The sequence below is a fragment of the Sciurus vulgaris genome (genome assembly GCF_902686455.1).
Source record: "Sciurus vulgaris genome assembly, chromosome: 10".
Classification (NCBI taxonomy): Eukaryota; Metazoa; Chordata; class Mammalia; order Rodentia; family Sciuridae; genus Sciurus; species Sciurus vulgaris.
In genome coordinates, this window is record NC_136470.1 from 62,099,128 (window position 1) to 62,122,767 (window position 23,640).

General features: G+C 40.5%; 1 protein-coding gene across 1 annotated transcript in view; it reads left to right on the forward strand.

Moving 5' to 3' along the window:
* The first annotated feature begins 11,946 nt into the window (after positions 1-11,946).
* Positions 11,947-23,640, forward strand: part of PLCXD2 (phosphatidylinositol specific phospholipase C X domain containing 2) — a 52,834-nt gene continuing 41,140 nt past the window's right edge. The window contains exon 1 of the mRNA XM_079100587.1: positions 11,947-12,661. Within this exon, the coding sequence (XP_078956713.1) occupies positions 12,499-12,661 (163 nt within the window). The 5' untranslated portion in view covers positions 11,947-12,498. The remainder of the gene's footprint in view (positions 12,662-23,640) is intronic.

Here is a 23,640-nt window from a genome sequence, read left to right on the forward strand (position 1 = left end):
CTGGATGCAATTTGTTACTTAGCAATGGATAACCAATACATCTCAATAAATGGAAAAACAAACTGATGTTTGACTGCTTAAGTTATCCTTAATTCCTCATTTGTTCTCAAGTAACAAACATTTGCTTCATAAATATAGCCATTGCTTCATTGTATAGTTATTTTTATTTAGTACAACTTAGTCATCAGTAATTTGAGTAAAATGTTAATGTGATTTTATTTTATTGTTTCATTAGGAAACAAGTAGAATGAATACAAGTAGAAGTATTAGGATAAAAAGTTGCAGAGTTTGGAATATATGAATTGTTTCACTAAAGGAACTTAACAGATATAGTGAAAATGATGTTTCTCAGAAGACCCCAGTAAAGAACCAGTTTCAACAGAGAATCTGTTCTTTCTGAGATGAGAGCCAAAATGCATATTATTACTGAGTTCTTAGCAATAGCAGTCTTGGCTATGCCAACCAGCTAAGGATTGGAATCTAGCACAGACAATGAAATCTACCACCATGGGAGAAAAATACATTAACTGGCAGAAAGGAGCCATTGTTCTAGCCGAAAGTACATGGTGAGATGGTAGAAGCAGTGAGGCTTATTTCCCAGCTCCTTCAAACAGTATTTCCTCTTGGATTCTATAATTACTAACAAGGGTCCCAACTGCATCCAGGAAGAAAAGACCAGAATCCAGAAGAATGTGACTTTGGGCAAGGTTGGAATCAGGAAACTCTTTTGGAATTCATCTTTAACCCCATTAGTGCAAAATTGATTGTTCTTGACATTAATTGGGTTCGAATGAACCTAAGAAAAAGAACAATAGAATCTATTTTTTCCCCCAGAGGGCATCTCTGAACCCTTCAATCTATTATATTCTTCATCTGTTCTCACTCAAATTCTTCATGCTTACTCAACGGGTCTGTGAGATTGTGATTATGGGGAAGGACACTGAGGATAATAAAGAGGAAGTGCAACAAACCCAATATCAAAACAAAGAACAGAACATGGATGGGACCATAACCAGCTAGCCTCACTAAATGCCAAAAGCCTGTACACATTTGCACTGAGTTATGTCCGACTACTGTCCAAAGAAGGCATACCACCAAATAAAACTGACTATGGTATAATACCACTCAGACTTAACATGGGAAGGCAGGGTGAAAGGGGATGGAGCAATAGTTACATGGATTCTAAAGAGGAATTTGATGGTGCACCTGAGAACAATGTACAAGAGTTCACTTCTCTGCTCTCTCTCTCTCTTTCTCTCTCTTTCTTTATTGATTCTTCTTAGATATACATAACAGTAGAATCCATTTTGATAAAATTGTACAAGCATGGAATATATCTTATTCTAATTAGAACCCCATTCTTGTGGTGGACACAATGATAGAATTCACTTAGGTATTTTTATATGTGTACATAGGAAAAGTATGTTAGATTTATTCTACTGTCTTTCCTTTTCCTATCCCCCCTCCTTTCCTTTCATTCCCCTTAGTCTAATCTACTGAACTTCTTTTCTTCCCCTTCCCCGCTTTATTGTGGTTTAGCTTCCACATATCAGCAGAAACATTCAATCTTTTGTTTTGGGGGATTGGCTTTTCTCACTTAACAGATAATCTCCAGATTCATTCATTTACTGACTAAAGTCATTCTTATTTATGACTGAGTAATATTCCATTGTGTATGTATAACACAATTTCTTTATCCATTCATCTTTTGAAGGGCATCTAGGTTGGTTCCATAGTTTGGCTAATGTGAATCATGCTGCTATAAAGATTGATGTGGCTGCATCACTGTAGTATGCTGATTTTAAATCTTTTGGATATATGCTGAGGAGTGGAATAACTGGGTCAAATGATGATTCCATTCCTAGTTTTTTGAGGACTCTCCACACTGCTTTCCAGAGGAGTTGCACCAATTTACAAGACTCTTAAAGCACAAGAAATAAAATAAAAAATCAATAAATGGGATGGCATCAAACTTAAACAGTTCTTCACAGCAAAGGAAACAGTCGAGTGTGAAGAAAAAACCTAGAGAATAGGAGAAAATCTTTGCCACCTGCGCCTCAGATTGGTGCAAACAAACAAAAAACTCCAAATAAAGCAAACAATGAATGGACAAGGGAACTGTGTTCTCTCTCTTTAAAACACAAACATCCATTAATGATGAATATAAAGATGAACCGAGATTTGAAAATTCTATAGTAGAACCATTTTTGAATCACTAATCTAGTTGGGGGCAAGCATGATTCCATTTTTACAGAAATTGGGTTGCATTGGATTTTTCATATACACAAAGCTGTTGCATGGACTTAATAGGACAATCTTGATGACAGAAATGAATCTAGATAAAGATTGATTTTAATTTTGTGGCTAAAAATAAGACAAGTGATATTGCTAAATACCTCTTTTGGATGTCCAGTTGAGGCTTTATAGATTTCACATTCAAGGAATTAATACAAAAATATCTAAGAAGTCCATCTTGCCACCAATAAGTGTAAGCACTCACTATATGAGTCAGGTATTTAAACAATATATACAGTAAAGTATGATATTACATAAATAAAATTATACGCAAGAAATAGAAATAAAGAAGAGGGCATTATTTCAGGGACAGAATATGACAAATATATTTATAAGTCTCCAGAGAGGAAACTACCAATAGGGTAAGGACATTATAGTAGGAACCCTATTTGAAATAGTAATACGAATTCAAAACCTTACCTAAGGCTTATCCAGTCATGCGAGAAGGATTTGATGATAGAAAACAACTTATAGAATCCCTCATATAATTCATCACATAAAGAGGGTTAATGCTCTCAGGAAGCAGAGAGAGGAAGGGACTGGGGACAAGAGAGAGTGCCCAAGGCATATACTCAAAGACTTGCTCCCTCTAACTAGATTCTACCTCTTACATTTTCCACTACCTCCCAGTATTCCATTCACTTATGAACTCCTCAATGGAAAAATCCACAGACGAGATTAGGTCCCATGATCTAATGACCTCTGAAGGCCCTACCTCTGAACACAACTGCATTGGGGACCAAGTCTTTAATACATGAGCCTTTGGGGGTATGCTCCACATCCAACCATAGCAATTCAAAATGATGTGACTACTATAGAAAGGTTTTTGACAATATCTAGAAAAAATACACACTAACCCATGCTTTGACCTAATAATTCTTCTTTAAGCATTTATCCTACAGCTCTATTTCCTATACTATTCAATTATATATGCACAAACTTATTCTTGGCATTGTGATTTCTAACTGCAAATATTTTAAACTATCTAAATGTCCAAGCTTAGGAGATTGGTTGAATAAACCATGGTAAATACATAAAACTGAGTCATGTGTGTTACTCAGTTTCTTGCTACTATAGAGAATATCTAAGATAAGCAACTTACAAATGGAAAAGTTTTCTTTTGACTCACAGGTTTGGAGGTTTCAGTCCTTAGATCCGTTACTCTTGGGGCACAGCACATCATGATGGGAGCTTGTGGTGAGAAAAACTGCTCACCCCATGGCCAGAGAACAAAAGACAGAAAGAGGAAGGGGGGTCGGGGGGCACAGTCCATGTCAAGGCACCTCTCCAATGACCCAAACACCCCCTCTATGCCCTGCCTCTTGAAGGTTCCACCACCTCCCAATAGTACCACCCTGAGGAGCAAGCCTTTAATACACGGCCTCTGGGGACATTCAAGGTCCAAGCTAGATCAGATGGTAACTGTAACAACAATCAAGGACAAAATCTCTATCAACTGATAAGGAGTGATTTCCAGGAGATATTATGAGAAAAAGGCAAAGTGCAAAGAACACTTTATGTATTCTCTTTGTGTAAGAAAGAAGAAAAAATTTTCAAAAATTTGCATACGAATGGTTCTCTACTTATGATAGTTTAGCTTATGATTTTTCAGCTTTATGATGACATGAAAGCAATATGTATTCAGTAGAAACCATACCTTAAATTTTGGATTTTCATCTTTTCCAGAACTAGTGGATTGAAGCAGGATACTCTCTCCCAATGCTGGTCCTAATGCTGAGATAAAGCACTCAGTCAGCACTGTGATCTCTGCAGGGTAAACAGTGGACCCTTTACAGGGGCCTGTGTTGCTAAACTGCATGTTGGGTAGGTTAGATGCTGTAAGTGCATTTTGACTTGCAATGTTTTCTACTTATGATAGATTTATCAGCAGGTAGCCCTGTCATAAATTGAGAATGGAATAAGGGATTACAGAATAAGGGAAGATAAGAAAGAACCCTGGGTGCAGAGATGGATTCCAATTAGAGGTATCCACATAACCTCATCACTTTCTCAGTGTGTGTGTGTGTGTGTGTGTACACGCATGTATGCATGAATGACAGTGTCCTTCCCAGGTTTTACATTTGGAGGTCCACAATGTCCATCTTTCCCTCATTGGCAGTTTTGATCACAATTCTGTGTGTGTTCATGCACGTGCATGTGTGCTATATTGTAAGCATGCATATATTCCTATTACTCCCAAATGTGTCTTTTTAAAGAATCAAGAAGCAAGGATGTTCCAGGAGCAATGAGCACAGCTGCAGAGAAATGAGCACAGCTGTAATCCAGAATCTTGTCTACTATAATTTCCTGCTGAAATTTCCTAGAATTTCTCAGAAACAATGTCTTTTTAAGGGCAAAGTAGATAGAAATGATCTTGGACTATCTTATAATATCAGAAATTAAGAACATAGTCCCCAAATGCCAGGGTTATATCAGAAAGATGCAGGGAAAAGCTTGAAGGAACTCCCACTGGATAGCTCTAGGATAATTTGAGCACCAATATAAATATGATACTGAATTTAAAAACATTGTGAAAAACTAGGAATTCTTGAGTCCTTACCAGTGTGTATGTATGTGCATATACACACACACATGCATGCCCACATATACACATATGCAGTACTCTGGACAAAACATATCACATATGCAGTATTAGGACAGAGAATGAATAAACTAAACCCAGTGATGAATTAGCATAGAATAAACATTAAATAAGAAATATCCTATTAAAGAGAGAAAGGAACTGTATTTTTTTAAAATGTCAATGTCTAAAAGACAAAGAAAGGCTCTAAAAATAGTTCAGACTGAAAGAAGTTAACATACATGACAATGAATTGCAATCCCTGATTTTAGACTGGGTCCTGTACTAAAAGGAGGGAAAATGCTATAAGGACATTGTATATCAGCTGACAAAATTGGAATGCAGGCTGAAGACTAGACAAAAGTAATGCTAACTATGATACAATTTTGTAAGAAAATATTTCTTAGGAAATACACACTGATATATTTAGTGGTGAAAGGCCATGATGCATAACTTAATCATCCCATGTGATTGCCCAGTGTATGCATGTGCACTTGAGTAATATATATTTACATGAACATCTACAGGCATGTGTAAATATATGGAGAGAAAAGGAACCAAATGATAAAATAAAGAGGGTAAATTATTAAGATAGATGATCCTCAGTAAAGAAAATGTATGCAGTTTGTGTTTGTGGGTGGGTGTGTTTATTATTTTTACTTTTATATCTGTTTTTTTTAAGTCTGAAGTTATTTCCAAGTAGAAACTTTACATAAAATGTAACTAAACAAGAAACTAACAAAACATGCTGAATTTGGTTCGAAAACAGACTATTTTTTCAACCCTCAGATGATGACAAAATGCAAAGTTCTGTATTTTGGGGAAAGTTTTCTTTCTCTCTCTCTCTCTCTCTCTCTTTTATTTATTTTTTTTCCTTACCATTGCTTAGTCTGAAAGTTCAGAAGAAAATAAATGAGGTTTCATCATGCAAGTTCACTGTTTTTATTTCATTTTTGGATCTTGTTCTGCCCTAGGTACTGGCTGGGATCCACCAAAACTTCAATCGATTTTTCTTTCTTAAGGAAATGAATAGAGTCCTTTGATTTTCGCAGAACTCCAGGGCAAACATATCCTCTCACCATTAAAACATTTCGTATCAAAGGAGTCTAAGCTGTGTCTGCCCAGACTTCACCCGAAAGAGACTTCAGTCCTCCCCCAAACTCTTGGGCCGTGTTTTCTGTTGCCCTCTTAGTAGGAACTACAGAAACAGTTCAGAGTTCACAGCAGCCTTACAGCAAGAGCCTTACAGCGGCAGTGGGTACAGGCTGCAGGTCAGCATTCCTGCCCAGTGTCCCCAAACAGGAACTGGGGCAGCAGGTTCAGTGATCACTTTCCATTCCCAGGTATCACACCAAATCTTGGGGCACAGACTGATATTTATTTGGTCAAATAATTTGCAGATACTCTATGTTCTACTGAGAGAACAATTTTTAGTTTGCTGCTATTGCTTTGGTGTAATGTTTAAATCAAAACTTGCAAAGTCCCTCCCAGTTGAGGAAATGAAGCTGTGAACTCCTCTGGGACTCAAATGTTCTTTAAAGTGGGGAGCTGCCTTGTCTATCTCAGCATCCCCAGAGTGAGGGTGATTCTTGCACAAGATAGTGCTTAACCAAGTACTGTGTGGATGAATAACAAATGATAGAGAATGATCAAACAGGAGAAACCAAAGGCCTGTGAAACAGAATTAGCTAAAAGTGGGTGACCACTCTCACTCAAGTATGGTGGGCTGAGGTTTTTTTGACTCATTCATGTCACAGACCAACACATCCACTATATATCTATATTCTTCTTCTAAATGTTGTTATTGCGGCCAAACAGTCAGGCAAGGAGGGATCAAGGTCTAAATCTGGATGGTTTGGTAGATGCCTTAGCTTGAAATAATCACGAGATGAGGTTTCAGTTGGCTCAGGTTGGTAGAATCAGGCAGGTATCCACAGAGAAAAAATTAGACCCAAGGAGTCAGCCAAGACTGAAAATAGTAGACAAAGACCAGTCTAGTCAAGTGAGAAACCATGGCCTAAAACTCTAAGAGCAAAAATGGATCTCATGGAGCCATGGGATTATATACCTAGGTCAGATACCTTTATTCTTCTACCTCAGTTGAGTAAATTGATCTGACTTCACTACAATACATTTGGCGCTAAAAGGACATACTCAGACCTACAGGTGGAACTTCCCCCCGATCAAGTCAAGGACAGAGTTAGGCCCTGGGTGCATTGTCTCCAGTCATCTACTCTCTTCTAAGATATGGCCATGACTATCATGGCAAGAGAAATTTGAAATCTTCTCAAAGGGCATACATCCATATACAACACGGATAAGAATCCCTTACTCTGTCATTCTACCTATTTTAACTTCTAATTTTTTTTTTTTTTTTTAAGGAGAAATTGTTTGACATGTCAAAGCCTTGATCTCAAGTATTTGGGACATAATAATCCCCTGGGGAGCTTATTTTAAAGACAGGGGAAAGGATGTCAAGCTCAGAGGATCTGATTCAGGAGTTGGCACTTGAACCCTGGAATCCCTACTTTACATAAGCTCCCCATTGTTGCTGGAACTGGTGATTTTGACATCTTCAGAGTAATTGAAACTGAAGGGAAAGCTTCAGTGTCTGAAGTTTGCCCTTAGTACCAGCAGGTGGCTCCATAACATCTTAAATCGGACTTTGCCGCTCAATGATCTTTCTAGGGGTGGGAGGTAGGGTGGGAAGGGCTGCAGCAATGTGCTGTGGGAGAAGGAATAAATGGACATTAAAACAAACTCTATAATCATCACTTGTAAGTAGTTCAATGCAGTGTTGTTGCTAAAGGAAATTTTCTTTAAAGTATAGCAGAAAAACTTCATGTACAATTCGTTTAAAACACAGAGGTTTTTAGGGTCTTCCTGACACTGAGCTTTCAAATATGGTAGAAACAGTCTTCTGACCAGATTCTGCTGCATTCACTCTTATCTAATTATACAATCCCAGTTGTGAGCCATAAACACCAGGTGAGCAGAGGTAATATCACATCACTACTTCCTGCTAAGCTGCTACTGCTCTCTTATCCAGTTTATCAGGGACACACCACCTGGATAAAATCAGGGAAGGTGTCACAATAACAATGACAAAACAATGGTCTCTGGCTCTAGCCCTGAGCAACAAAATAACTGGATCTCAGTGCCCTGACTCTGTCACCTGGATGGGAATGTGTGCAGGTTTTCGGGCGTTCACAAGACAGTGTGCCTTAGTACCTCCTTTTCCTTGGAGGTTCCTGAAGGTCCCTGATGATGCGATGATGTCATTCTTCCTGGAGGTAATTGCTGCTGCTGTCATGTCCCCAAGCACCACCCCTGCTGGATCTATTTCTTCATTCTACTCTATCAGTTTTTTAGTTTGAACTAAGGGAAGGAAACGGGATAGCTAAGAATAGACTCTGATGAGATGAAGCCACAAAACAAATCCAGTCAAAATTCCATCTCATCTTTCATAACCTGGAACCTCGTTTCAATCCCTTATTCTCACCCCACCCCACAGTCAGGAGTAAAATAGTGTGGATGAGGCATCACTGTGGAATTGGAAGCATCATAAAGCCTCACTCAGCTCCAGCCAATGTCCCTGGCCCAAATGTGCCTGGGTCCTGATTCTGTTTGGGGTCTGTTCCTGTCCCATCTAGAACACGACCAGGAAATAAGACTGCATAGGGTCTTAGCTCTAGGGCCAAAGACAGCCCCAACCTCAACATCACTAACTTAATATATTTCCTTTGAGGACCTTTGGGACCTTCAATCAAGTAGAATCCAGGCCAGTTTATCCTGCCAACCGGACTTGCCTGAATGGTAAGCTGTTCAGGCGCTTGCTCTGGGACCCTCATTACCCATTTATGACATGAATTCAAACAAAACGAACCAGTTTTCAAACATAGACTCTTCAATGAATAATGTAGCCTCTAAGGAGTTGGTAAATGCTGTGATCAGCTCTTCAGAAATACAATAAAGTTCATCAATCAACAGAGGCAACGAATCAGAAAACAAAATTTGTGGATACATTCATAGTAACAGTTTTGGTCATATATAATAAAAGTGCATGCATGAACTGTTTGATGAGGGTTTCAAATGATGAAACCTAATTTCAGGCTGCACTTAGGTCTTAGAATCATTAAGTCCTTGGAAGTGACAGGAGAGGGAAGCACCAGAGTGAAGCAAGACCACTCAGTTCTCAGCTAGTTCCTGACCTTCACATGCTTTCTCACGTTTTCTTTCATAGATAATTGATTTCAGTGGTTTACCTGAAAGATTCTTGTTTCCTTGACTATTTCTCTTTCTATAGTACAATCCACATAAAGTAAAATGTGAATCATTCTACCCCCCCTTTTCGAAAGCCTACAATGTTCCCTCTTGTTCATAGAAAAGGAAAAAAAGACCAAACTCTTCAATAGGTTTGGTCATAAACACGCTCTGCCTGATTCATAGTAATAACAGGTAACACACACTGGCAAGTCCTTGGCACAGCAGTGGAGACACTTGGAGTCACAGCTCTGCCACAAAATAGCTGTTGGATCTTGGGCAGGGTTATGTAGCCTGTAAGCCCTGGAATAGCACCAGTACTAACTCCCAGGGCTCTTGTGAAGGGGAAATGAGAGTAGAAGTGTGTGTTTCCCACTTATCCCATGTGCCACGCTAGCATGCTTTCTGTTCCTTGCATCTGCCACTCATTGTCATAGCTTTGCCTCAGTTTTCTCAGCTGCACATCCCTTTCCCACAGCACAGTGCGCCATCCATTTTTCCATGAGCAGAAGCTTTTCTCAGAATTCAAGACCAAACTTGAATGCATTCTCCTCTAGCAACACATCCCTTGGCTCTTCCCCCATCAGAATGTACACCTCTGCATTGTGTCTTCATATGCCTCTGCTGTCCATTCTGTCACACATTGCAATCGGAAATTCATGTTTGACTCTCATTTCTGTTGGATTATATATCTGAGGATAATTTAACTTTCCTTCCATTCTTAGCATCAACTAGAATAATTTGTACGTTTGGTTGCCATTATTCATTAACACTGAATTGCTTTAAAACTGCATTCCTCTTATGACTGTATTTCCTCTCATTGATAACTTTTATGGTATAGTATACAAAAATATTAACTATTCAAATTCTAAATATTAATTTTTATTTTAAAATATTTTCCCTAAACATCTGTGGTACAGTGGTAAAATGCCATCAATACATTGGTTTTCATTACATAATATGACAGAAATTATTCTCTTAGAGATTGTTAGTCTGGATTTTTAATGCAATTTATTTTTTAATTACAAATGATTTATATGTGTGTGTGTGTGTGTATAATTAAACCTTGAAAAAGTAAGAAAACGCTGTGTATAGCCCTATCAAATGTGAGCTCATTCTCCAAATATAGTCTGATCCAGCCACATCAGCAACCAGCTGGAATCTTGTTAGAAATGCAGACTATCCAGTGCATTTCAGGCCAATTTAAGCAAAATGGGATTGATTTGCACCTTTAATTTTGCAAAACACTGCTTTTTAGGTAATACCTAAAGCCCAGCAGAGCATAATTTAAGAGCATCTCCTTCCTTCTGATAAATATTTTTTGAACACCTGCAGTGTGCCAAGTATTATACTAGATGCTCTTTTCATCTGCAAGATTCCTTGCAAGACTGACTCAGGAAAGAGTTTTGCCCTCCTTTTGAACTATTTTTTGGTCAGATCAAGTAGGTTAGCTACTCATTTCAGAGAGGTGCAAACCAACTCATTCTGAAGTAGTTCCACTTCTCTTCACTTCTAGTTTTCACTCAGTAATGCCTTCACATCTCTAAAGTTTTATACTTTCTTAATATGCTCCTTCTCCATTAACAACTGAAAAAGGCAAGGGAAAAAAAGACTTTGAGATGATCATTTCATAGTTGAGGTCAAAGAACACATTTTCTTTGCCTTATGTGGCTTACAAAAACTTTTGTTTGGGAATTTTGTATCTATATAAAAATATATACTTATATATAATAGTTATATAATACGTAAGTTTTTCTACAGATCCCTCCAGTCTTAACTTTGGATGAGTTCAGGTCATTGTTTTCTCTTCCCTCAAGATCCTCCTGAATCACAGAGAATCTGCCTGACAAAGGCCCTTCAAGCCCTACTATCATGGCCAGGATGCTTTTCTTAATTTGCTTGTTTAAGAGGATGTCCCTGTGATTTTAGGTATGCAAAGTTCTTATATTCGTAGAGACTCTCAAGTTCCCACCATAAATAAGTTTGAAGGAATAGGGAACACTGCAGAAAGCAGGGGAAAGCATTTGGGTCTCTATAGACCTCTGGGCTACAGGCCTCATTCCAAAATGAGATTTGCAAATAGTACTAGCGCATGACCTGCTCCCAGAATCTCCCAGACTATTTCATCTGTTAAGGGAAGCATACCATCAATCCTCCCGCCCGGGGTACTGTGGAGAGGAAGTAGGACAAATAATTTAAAAGAAGGTTCAAACAACAGGGCAATTCAAATGTGCAATATCATTTATTTCCTCATCTGTAAAATGGGAATAATTGTACAGATCTGTTGCTAAGTAGTGTGTAGGTGAATCTTAATTATGTAACGCTTGAAACACAGACCATCCTTGACATCGTCATCCCAATTTGAGATACACCATCTTTCTCTGCTTCTCGGGCCTCAGCCTCACCTATTTCTGCGGCTACTGTGATTTACGGACATGTAATACTTTCTGGGTAATTGTCACGGAGCGTGAGCGTGTGCGGGGAGGGGAAGAGGATGGAGAGAAACATGTGTGGTCTCGCTGAACATCTGCGTGCTGACTGTGCGAAAGGCTGGTGGAAAGACCTAAGCATCGACTGGTCAAAGCCTGCAAATCACGTCCGCAGTAACTGCGGCGGCAGCTGTCTACACACAGAAAAGCAGGAGTAGCGGAGGGAGGAGACCGGGAGCAAGGGAGGTGCGGGAGCCGGGTGGAGGGGCAGCCCAGAGGGCGCCGGCCAATCGGAGCGCGCTGCGCCAGCGGCCAATCACGGGCCGCGGAGTCTGGCAAATCTGCCCGGCAGTGCGGGCGGGGCTGCAGGCAGTCGGGGTGCCGCCGGTTACACTTGTGAGTGCCTTTCAGGAAGCTACAGGGCAGTTGGCGTCCGTGCAGAGGACCCGGGAGCGAGTAGCAGGCAGGCCCCGTTTATACACAGCCCAGTGACATACATAGAAGCGTAAATCGGGCTAGAGATGGAGCGCCCGGGCGCGCACATGTGTGCAGACCCCAAGGCGTGCCTGTACGCCGTGGGGGCACCTGTCGTGTGAGTAGCTCCGGGCGTGGCTGCTCCTGGGACGTTCTGTTTCTGTGAGATTTATCTCCAGGGGCCTACCGCCCCCGTCTCCAGAGGGGAACATAAGAAGTTTAACGGAGCTGAGACTGAGCAGATTAAAGGAGTGGAGCAGAGGAAGGGCCGAAAGGGTGGGGACTGCGGGCGCTGGGGAGAGAGAATCGCTTCTCTGACCCCTCTCCCAGCCAGAAAGGCATTTTGGAAAGACTGGCCTGACAAAAGTGGCCCTGAAATGTCTAGTGAGCTGGAACGGTGATGATTATTGAGTAAGTGTCACTGGGCTGAGCCTGGCCAATTTGTGAACGAGAGGGATGCTAGCAGTTAGGAAGGCAAGGAGGAAACTCAGGATGGGGACCATCTGTTCCCCCAACCCCAGCGGGACAAAGGCGGCTTCAGACGTCTGCAATGCCGACTGGATGGCCTCGCTCCCCCCTCACCTCCACAACGTCCCCCTTTCCAATCTGGCAATCCCAGGTATTCTTCTATTCCTACTTGTTCACACTGTGTTGAATTCTGCCATTTTAGTGTTAATGGGTTGGGTTGCTTTTCCATTGTGCTGAGAAAATAATTATCAGTGACCCCTTTTATTCCAAACCCAAAACTTAATACTGAAGCAGCTGCTTTAAAGAGATTTAAGTACACTGCATCATTGGCAAAGGGGACTCATGAGAAAGGAGGCACTGCACTGTTGTTTTCGTTGGTTTTGTTTGGTTTATACTTGATAGCCTCATTCTAAGAATATTAACCTTAATGCTGGGGCCGGGGGATGTGTGGGGAGCAGCATGTACTTGAATCACTAAAAGAAAAAAGGAGAAATCAAGGGTAATGATTAAAAAGTAATTAGCAATTTTAGATCAGGATCAAAATTAAGATGGAAAAATATTTCCTTTCTCATTTATCTCTCCATGTATATTACAGAAACAAAAAACAGATGAACATTAGAGAACAGGTTCAGAATCAGAGCTGAGAGTATAAAGACACATATTTTTGTTTTTGGTAAGGCCAGAAATAGGGACTGCAAGTTATCATTGCAAGCAGTCATTAGGTGTGATGAGGTGGTGGTGTTTGAAGCTTTGTCTATATATACACAGGTGTCTACCTGACTGATTTAGAACTGCAGGCTTGAAAAGCACTTCTGCTCCAGCCACTGTCTCTCGCTTGGGATTTTATACCTTGACATCACTTTCATTAGATTTGTTAAATGTATCCTTTTCCTTTCACTGAAGAAGATATTAAACAGGGTTTCTAGGGACAGATGTTTAGACCACACTGAACTTGGCCTAATGTGCTGAGCAAAGTCCTACAATGCTGATACTTGGAAAACAGTCAAGGAGCAAAGGATGGACTATTGCCAATCTCTTCTCCCACTTGGAGGCATAACAATTGAAGTTCACCTCTAGACTACCAGGCAGACTCCCAAGCATTCTCTGGAGCAGTCTGCCTTTTGGGTGGCTGAAAAGATGACCTCATGCAACCCCCAACCTGTGCTTTCTATGCATGAGGAAGAACAGTGCTGACTTCAAATCTAGGCTCTCTTGTGCTCACCTCTTCTTCTGGAGGTCTTCCAGAGTTGTCGTCCTCATGGGCCCTTTCTGCTTTTGAGCAAGGAGAGGGCTGCTCCATTCTTTATACTTAGGATCACTTCTGTTTTACTAACATTTGACTACATACAGCTCAATGGAAAATGTCAGATGGTCATGCCTCAGAACACGTCTTTTCCATGTTTAATTGATGCCTGTGGAGTCATCACTGAAATGATGCATAGGCCACTTTTAACATTAGTCATTTGCCTTCAGGCTTTCCAATGCAATTATTTTGTCGAGTGATAAGGCAGGTAGTGTGTGTTTGCAAGCAGAATGGCATCTTAGGCAGGTAGTAAATGGCCCTGTCATTCCGGGCATGTCCCGGGTAGGTAGGGGCTTCCTCCTTCCTTGTGGTACTTTGGATAGCTCGAACTGTAGCAACAGCTCTGCTAGTGGGTTAGCTGTGAATTCTGATTCCAGAACTCCAGAAAGGAGCTGGGCATTTTTTTTCTGTGATCTATAGGGTATCTCACAGTTACTAGAATTGTCGGAGAAGCAAACAGCTGGGGCCTGTGGCTGTAACTGGAAATCCTATGATTAGCTGCTATGGGGGGTTCAGGAATTTTTTCACCCTGTTTTGTGAAGTCCAGTCCTGCAAAGCAAAAAAAAAAAAAAAAAAGTGGGGAGCTGATTTCTCCAAAGATGTCGAACTCACTACTGTGAAATGTCTTTTTCCCCAGAAATGGATGGGATATAAGTAAGTGTATGTATATGTAAGCTCAGATAGAGGGTGGAACTCAAGTTCTGTCAAGCTTTGCTGAGAAATTCTGAAATATGGAAGACTTCCAGGAAGTTGGGGGGGGTCATCATATTTTTTCTCCTTCCTCTTTCCCCTGTTATCATCTTCTTCACCATAATATTCCTTACTGAACTCTGCCATGTGGCACCCTTTGGTAAACACAACCTCAAGTCCTTAAACCTCCATGAAGTAGGTATTAACATTGTCCGTCATTTTGGAAATGATTATCTAGAAATTTTAAGTAATTTTCTCAAGATGACACAATTGCTAAGTGGCAGAACTAGTATTTAAGCCCATGTGTAGCTGCAAAACCCACACACTGTCCCTTTGCCCTTGAGGGGGGCTTTGGGAAGTGCAGAGCAGTGTAGCTAGTCTCTAACTGAAAACCAGTGTTCACAAACCGTACTCTACAGGGAGTGAAGGAATTTTTAAAATCAGGTGGTCTTTATCTGAGTGTTTATGCATCACTGTGAAGATTAGGCAGATTGATAGAGCTAACTAGATGTATACATATTATATATCTGATGACAGATAGATAGATAGGTCCTTATTTGGAACTGGAACCCAGTAAACTTCAAAGTCAAATTTAGTGCTTCAACCTGTTTTGTGTCTGAGTGTGTGTGTGCATGCTTCTGTGCCTGACCTGGTGCATCTATAAGACTGGGTCAGCTCTATCAGGATAGGAGAGGGCAGCAGTAACATGGGAAAGGTCAGGGGAAAGGTAGGGGTTCTGGCAATAATAGCAGAACTGGACTGGAGTAAACTGTGTCAGATCTGAGTGCACCTGCTGCGTTTTCCTAAGTCATGATGGAGAGAACGTGTGTGAATGTTCACCTCTCAACAGAGCCTCCATGAATTATTTTGCTTCTGCAACTGTTAAGAACACCTGTTGATCACCAGTGTCACCCAAACATGTTGAAATATCTTAGAGAAGAACCTCAGAATACTTCTCATTGCCAACTGAATAGAATCATTTGATGTCCAGAGGCTTGAAGGATCTGGAAATGACAAAAGTTGGGTTTTAAAATTGAGGCTCCAAACTCTACAAATATATTCATAATGTATTCATTATGTTATTGAGAGCATGATATTTTCTGTGGGTTGGTGGACTGAGAGGGAAATATTTTTCTATAATGTGCACTACCCTTCAATGACTTATTTTTCTTTGTATATTTCAGTGCTATTTCTTTTTCTTTCCTCTTTAACCAAGCTCTTTCTCTTTTATTGAAGGTAAACTATTTACCTATTGGGACATCTGTTGTTGACTCTAATTGTGTGATATGGAAGAAGTATCTGAATTTTTCAGGACTTAGTTTCTTCATTCATAGTTAAGATATTATATCAAATGAAATGCAGAGTCCTTTCCACATTAAAAATTACTTGATTAATTTCTTTGGTGGAGGTACCAGGGATTCAACCCTGGGACATTCAACCACTGAGCCACATCCCCAGCCCTGTTTTGTATTTTATTTAGAGACAGGGCCTTACTGAGTTGCTTAGTGCCCTGCCATTGTTGAGGCCAGCTTTGAACTCGTGATCCTCCTGCCTCAACCTCTGGAATCGCCAGGATTACAGGCATGTGCCACCGTGCCCGGCCTTTTATTAATTAGAAGGTTTTGTTTTGTTACCTGTTCTTTCTCCAAATTTAGAAAAAGATGGAATGAATGGTTGGGTCTTTTTAGGTCTGAAGGTCATTTCTTTTATGCCTCTTTAAAACAAGAAATTATTTTTGATATTTGCAATCAAGGATTCACAACTGCCCCAAAGGAAGTGGAATCTACTTGGTTTAGCATCCTAACAGGGCCTTCAGATTAATTAAAATGAACTTTCATCTGAGAACATTTTATGAAACTTCTATGCTCAGGCTTGTGGGAGACCAAAAGAAGAACAAAGCCCTATAGTAAAAACAGAAAACAAAAAACCTTACAATCTAATGAAACCCTCAATCTGTCTATCCACTCATCTATCCAACCCCCCCACCAAACATAGTTTAAAAAAAGAACAAATTGTTATAAATGTCAGAACAGATATAAATAATGTGTTACAGAAGAACATAGGATAGAAAGATTAATTACAGCTTTTAAGAGGAGGAACTACTTTGTTGAGAAAATGGCATTTGACCTAGATTTGAAGAATGTCCAGGATTTCAAAAGATGTAGCTTAAGGGGTCAGGGTTGGGAAGGGGACTTCCCAGGAGAAATAAACTAATACTGAGGATCAATCAGGAAATGGCTAGAAGACGCCCTCTCCTGACCCTCCATGTCCCTTTCTGGTGCCTTATCATAACACTTCCTGACATAGTTATTTTTAGGTGTCTATCTTTTCCATGGCCTGTGAACAACTTGGAGATAAAGAATATGACTTACTTCTGTTTTTAACCCTAAGTTCTAGTAGAAGGCAGCAGCTCAGTCACTGGTGACCGTTAGGTGCATAATTCAATGCATAGCCCGCAGAGTAAAGAATGCTGCAGAAGCGTCTTGTAGCCACCCTCATTTTCCTCTGGGATCAGAGCTAAACGGGCGGATTAGTTAGTCTCACCTTTCATAAATAGGCACCTGAAGGCAGAGGAAGATTTTCCAGTCCATCCTGGCTGTGTCTCGTTCTGAAACCCTACTATAAAAGGCCCCCTTTAAATAAAAAAAAAAAAAGCTGAGACAGAAGAAATGGTCAGAAGAGTCAGAGGCGGAACTTGGTGTAACTTCTTTCCTTTTCTTTCCCTAGCATGCTTTCTGTCTTCCTTCTGTCCTTGCAGCGTCTCATTTTCCTGCCTGACTGCTGCCTCTCCCTGCTCCCATTTCTCCTTTCCCGCCTCCCCTTGCCTTTCCTCAGGTGCTCCTCATGGCTCTCCAGTTTCCAAATGGCTCTGTCGTCTCAAGTTGTTGGTGTTCACTCGCTTCTCTTTTTTCCTACCTTTCCGGGATGCAGTTGTGCAAGTGGGACCACTTGCTAATTTCTATTGCTCTTCTCCCTGTGGGTCCCTGCTGTCTTCCCATGTGTGTGACTTGGAGACAGCATCATTAAGGGGACAAGGATGATGGGGCCATAACTCCTGCTGCTAGAAGTCGGACCAGGTCTGGTTCAGCTAAAAGAGAGTTGGGAACTATCCCCAAAGACTGCAGAATAACTTGTCTAACAAAAAGATTTGGTTGGCTCTACTTGAAGAATAGCATGAGCTGTGAGTCGGGCCTAGAACAAATCCATTTTTTCACAGCACTTGAAACTTGAAAACCAAGGACAAAGCTGAATCTACCATTTCTGACTCAATCAAGAAATAAAAATTGTATGAGACTAAAATGGTTTCTTAAATGGAAATAGTTTCTTGTTTTGTTTTTCATTTTTCCTTCGGGTAGTCATGGTGAAAAGATAAAAAGAGGTTATAACTTTGGTGTTCCCATTAGTAGATTTTGTCCTCTGAGACAGTTTATCACTCCTATCGTACCTTCCCTGAAAATCACACAAAAGCCACCAAGAATTCAGAAATGCATGTCCATAAGAAGCAAGATCATGGATTGGATAAGAGTATGAATGCTAGAGCCAGACTGCTTGGATTTATCCCTCATAAACTGTGTGATGTTAAGCAGGTTACTTAACCTGTCTGGACCTCAGTATCCTCCTCTTTGAAACAGATGAATATAGTACCACTTCATTTGCTAGGTGTGAGAATTTAATTCAGACAGTGTGCTTTCTTGATGCAAAATAAGTACCATATAATAATGACTATTGTTATCATATCACAATATTCATTTATCGAAAGCCCATGCTTGGACTATATAATGAAGAAGAGGTGTAAGATGCAGTCCATACCTTCAGGTAATTCACAATCTCATTAAGGAGTTGACTATCCAATTAAGCCCTGCCCACTCTATTTGATCAGATTAGGGCAACTCCACCGGCCACCCCTCCAGGGGGCTTTAGAGTAAGGGAAGGATACTCAGAGGGCTGCCCAGTGAGTCTTAAATGCAATATGAGGTTGACTGATGAAGAGAGCCAGAAAGTCTTTAGGATTTACTCAGTCCTATCTACCCATCTGAAATTCAGCTGTCAGACTTTTCATTTGCACACATGGGAAGCCTTTGGGAAAAATTCAGTTCTCTGTGACATGACAGGACCATATTGTTCGTTCTGCTGTTCCCATTTCCTTATCACTTACCGAGTCCTAGCCCAGTCTGTGTTTCCAGCTCTAGAGTGAGACTATTGCAGAATGCTTTTTGTTAAACAAACCTGCATACATGTTTTATTGTTGATCTCCCAGCACAGACGTCATCCTCCGTACAATCACACAAGCGACACACCTCATCTTCACAGGCGCGCACATACACACGCGCGCACACACACACACACACACACACACACACAGAGCTGTGAGCTCAACTGCACCCTCAGAAGGCCTTGGTTCTAACTAATGGCTCTTATTTTCACCCTTCATAAATGTCCTGCTGACCATGCTCACTCTCTGTTCACATCTTACAAGCCGGTTGCTCTCACCTGCACACTCTTCTCCTCACGCATGCTTCTGAAGCTAAGGACTTGGTCTAATGTGTGGTCTGACTTGACCTCCACTAGATGTGACAGATGGCAACCAGGAACTTATGAGCACAGGCATACTAAAAGTAATGTCAGCGAAATGCTTCAGCATCCTGTTAACTGCCTTTGGGAAAATTGCAGACCACTTTGCAGATGCTGACTAACCCCAGTTAGAGTTTTGAATCCGGCCTGTGGAGGAAGGGCTGCTTATAGACATTGTAATAGTTGGGTGTGTTCGTGTGTGTGAAAATAATTTGAACACACATCAAGAAACAAATTTAGGTGGGGGAGACCTGTGAGCAAATTTCTGTATTTTATGCGTGTGGTTAAGCAGGAATCTTGCTGCCCTCTCACTTGCTTAGTTAAATACTGGTAGAATTTTGGAATCAAACATTATGCAGAAGGATGGCATTTCCAAGAGATAGTGGGTCAGGCTGTGGAAGCCTGTGTTGCTGGTAAAGGGGACATCTAGGCTGTCCTAGACACAGATAGTCTTTTCATGAATTCATTGTCTATGAAGCAGACTAAGAAAATAACATGTTGATTTTTTATTAAAAAAAATTTCAGTTACTCTATAACTGTCAGCTATAAAATATCCTTTATTCTCAAAGGATATTTTATCAGCATTTTTTCTGTACAGATCTAATGATATAAAAATAAAGGAAAAAATAGGACTCATTTGTGCCCAGTAATTGAAATGTCCAGAATGCAGCAGTAGTCAACAGTAATGATAGAACTGAAAAATTCCTAGGCTCTGTCAGATTGGGATGAATATTTTATGAACATGTATGATTTGAGGGCTATGTACTGGGCACAATATTCTTAACGTGTAATTGAAACTAGATTAAAAATAAATAAATAAAAAGCCAGACAGCAGAAGGCGAAAACAAGACTTGCACCATCCTTCTTAGGTTTGAGTTCGAATCCTGGAAGGAAGTGCCCATATGGATTCTCATGAAAATTTTGTGAGCACGTTGTGTTAATCTGACTACAATAATATTAGTACTTGTGTACTCCTTTTGCTTTTTCTGGTTCTCATTGCCCATGTAAAATACTGCATTTGTTTAAAATAAAGTTATTAATCCACAAAATATTTATTGAATACCCTTTTGTGTCAGGTATATTAGATAAGGTGATTATAGAGAAGAGTAAAATTCTTCTCTCTACTTTCCATGAAAGTTTGATCTTAGAAGAAAGCTAAAATTCAAACATGATAGAAAAGAATGCATAGCATATTATAACACTCAGAAAACCAATACCCAATTTCATTACTGGTAGTAAGAGGAAAGCTTGATAGACTGGGCTTCGAAGAGGAGGTGACTGCACTGAATCATAAATAATAGGAGTAGATACCAGGCATACAGGTGGAGGGTAGAGTATCAAAATGCAGAGGGACTGGACTGGGATAGAGCACTCACCTAGCATGTGTGTGGCAGTAGTTTGAGTCTCAGCACTGCATATAAATAAATAAAAATAAAGGTCCATCAACAACTAAAAAATATATTTTACAAAATACAGAGGGATTGAGGAGAGGAAGATGAGAGTGATCTTGAAGAAACCTAGGCAGTCTGGTGTGGTCAAAGAATACATTTCATTTAAAGAAAAAGGAATGGAGATGAGACTGGAAGAGTGACAGAAATTAGATCCTAAAGCACCTCGTCTGTCATGCTAAGATTGAACCTCAACCTAAAAGCAAAAAGCAGCCACTGAATGACTTGGTCAGGCGGAAGCCTGTAAGATAACTGCGTAAGAGTGAAATGAGACAAAACGACCTGTCAGTTATTAGACAGAGTGAGGGTCAAGGTGAGAAAATCATTGTTTTTTTCACTCAATTCAACATTAAGTGTGTTAATTTCCTTCCATGTGCCAGACTCTTTCCCAATTTGATGATGATCAATACAAACATAGTCCTTATCTTCAAGGTGCTTACAGTCTAGTTGGGGAAACAGACATTTCATCAATCTGTTATAACATGCCATGCAAGAGAGCCCTGGAGGTGTAGGTTGCAGCTGGAAGAAGCGCATGAGCACCTTAATAAGACTTTCAAGTCCAGGGAGGCCTCCTGGAGGAAGTGAAGAGGAGCTAAATTCTGGAGGATACATAGGAACTTGCCCTCCTGATAGCAGTGTTCTGGGGCGGGCAGGAGAGTGCAGTGTGGGTGATGACCTTCAAGAGACACAGTGGCCATTAACGAACCAAAACAACTAATCATAGTTGTGCCAAAGTTTACAAGGAGGAGAGAAGCTGAAACTAAAGGTACTTAGAGGTCCAATCGACCATGTTAAAGGGATTTAGCATTATCTTAAAGGAGTGTGAGGAGATTTAAGCAGGTGAATAACAAGATCAACTTTGTGTTTTAGAAAGATCTCTCTGGCTGCAGCACAGAATGTATGGAACCAGGAAGAACTGTGACCAAGGGGATGAGGTCATTCAAGTGGGAGGTGATCTGATCTGAAAAAGAGAGTAAAACCATAGACCAAGAAAAGGGACAAACTCGAGACATTTAGAAGGAAGTAGCCACAGGCCTTGGTGATTAATTGGAGGGTTAAAGCAACTGGATTGGATAAGTGGTAAGTGGGAGGAGGTGGTGTTCCCAAGGACACTTGCACAGGAGAAGCAGCAGGTTTAGGATGGTGGAAGGAACAGATGCACTTAGTCTGGGCCATGCTGAGAAGGACACGGGTAGAGCCTGGGAGGGAGATGATTCAGAACTGAATCTAGCATTGCACAATTGGCACACTCCCTGCCCTCACCTACCACTACTATTACAGCTAAGATCAGATGGGTTGAGTTGAAAGCTTATATTCTCATTTAAAAAAAAAAATTATTATTTTTTTTTTTTAGATTTCAACTAAGATTTTACTTCTTTCAGAAAATCTACCCCGAATTTCAAGTTCCAGAGAGGATAATTTCCCGTCTGCCGCTTCTACATGAGTTCTGTTATTTCTTGTTTAACTATTTCCCCAATCATATTGGAAGCTTGTGAGTGGGCCTGGAAGTTAGCTCTGTGTGCCTGTCAGCCGTGACATAGAAACTTTAGGTTACTTTACCTCAGTCATCAGTACCATTGATTTCACACATGGATGTACAGGGTTATACCAAAAGATTCAATAAAAATAAGGTAATTTTGTAGTAAAATGTTTAATTTAATGTTTTCTCCTACCCTGAACCTCAGCATCATTCTTCTGTTAAAAAATGAAATGTTGTTCAATAGATGTTGTCATCTAGAGCTGAGAAGTTTCCTCAGGGAATGCCCACGTGTCCCTCCTGAGGGGCTACGTGACAAAAGACGATGCCAAAATGAACATTAGCAGCAGAGAGGAAGAATTTCTTATTAATGAATTATCTCCACAATATCTTTTGGGGGGTGGAGATTGGAGTCTAATGAACACTGAGGAAGAGATAAATCTTTTGAAAAGAGAATAGACACCCACCCACGTGTGGAGGGGGATTAGACACCCATGTATGGGAGTGCCTCCCATACCTGTCATTGAAAACCCTTTGACTTGAATGAATCGTAGGCCGTGGGGGCTGATTTGGGGACTGTTTAAGGTGACTGAATACTCATGTGCCCTGCACAACCCTGGAGAGGTTTGCTGCCTTCTCTGTGCCTCCCAGGATGCCTCGGGGCAGGAGTGGGGGCTTTGGAGAGAGGCCTTTAACCAGAGAAGCTCTACTTGGATCTGTTTTACACATAAATATTTTATTTGAAAATATCAGCAGTCTGGAAAGCACCATGGAAACTTCTCATATACTCCAACTAACCTGTTCATCCAATTGGGGGTAAAGCAGGACCCCAGGCTGATATCCATCTTCAGACAGTGGGATGCTCACTAGCTTCTCCACACATAAAAATGAATCAGTTAATCAACATCCTCTGCTTCCAGGAGTTTTGCCTTCCACATTGCTTTGTTGCCTTGTGGATAATTACAAATTCAATGGGCAACTGATTAAAAATTAAATTGGCCACATGGCTCTCTCAGATGTTGCTGGCAGTTTGGTGGTGGTTATTAACATTCTCCCACATGCCTCATGGAAAAGACGCCTAAGAGGTGAAGTTTTTCCCTTTGGGTTGGCAAGGAGGTTTAAAGATGTTATTCTTCGGATTGGGAGACTACTAAATGGTCCCCTGATCTGATTCTGGGACTCCAGGCTGGCTAATTTTGATTATGCTAAGTAGGCCCCAGTTTTTTTGCACTTGTTAATATGGAGCAAAAAATCCCTACAAATGCTGCGTTTTCTCCAAGGTCCTAATTCAGGTGTTGAGATGAGAAGTCCCAAGGAGATGTGATCAGAAAATAAATTATGCAGGTATAAATTTCAGGGAATTTACTCTCTGGGACTTTTTTAATTGTGCAGTGCAATATTTTATTATAGCCCTCTTTTTAGTCATAATTTTTGATTTATTTTTGTACTCTCTGTTTTCTGACACTTTTCCTCTTCATTGACACAGATAAACTCAAGCTAGAAGGACAGATGGAGATAAATGGATCTAGGGGTAAACAGGTGCTGGGGGTGAAAAGGTAGAGAGAATGAACTCTACCTGTGTAAAGAAGATAAAAGGAACAGAGAAGTTTGGAAAAGGATCAGGAGACCAGACTTACCAG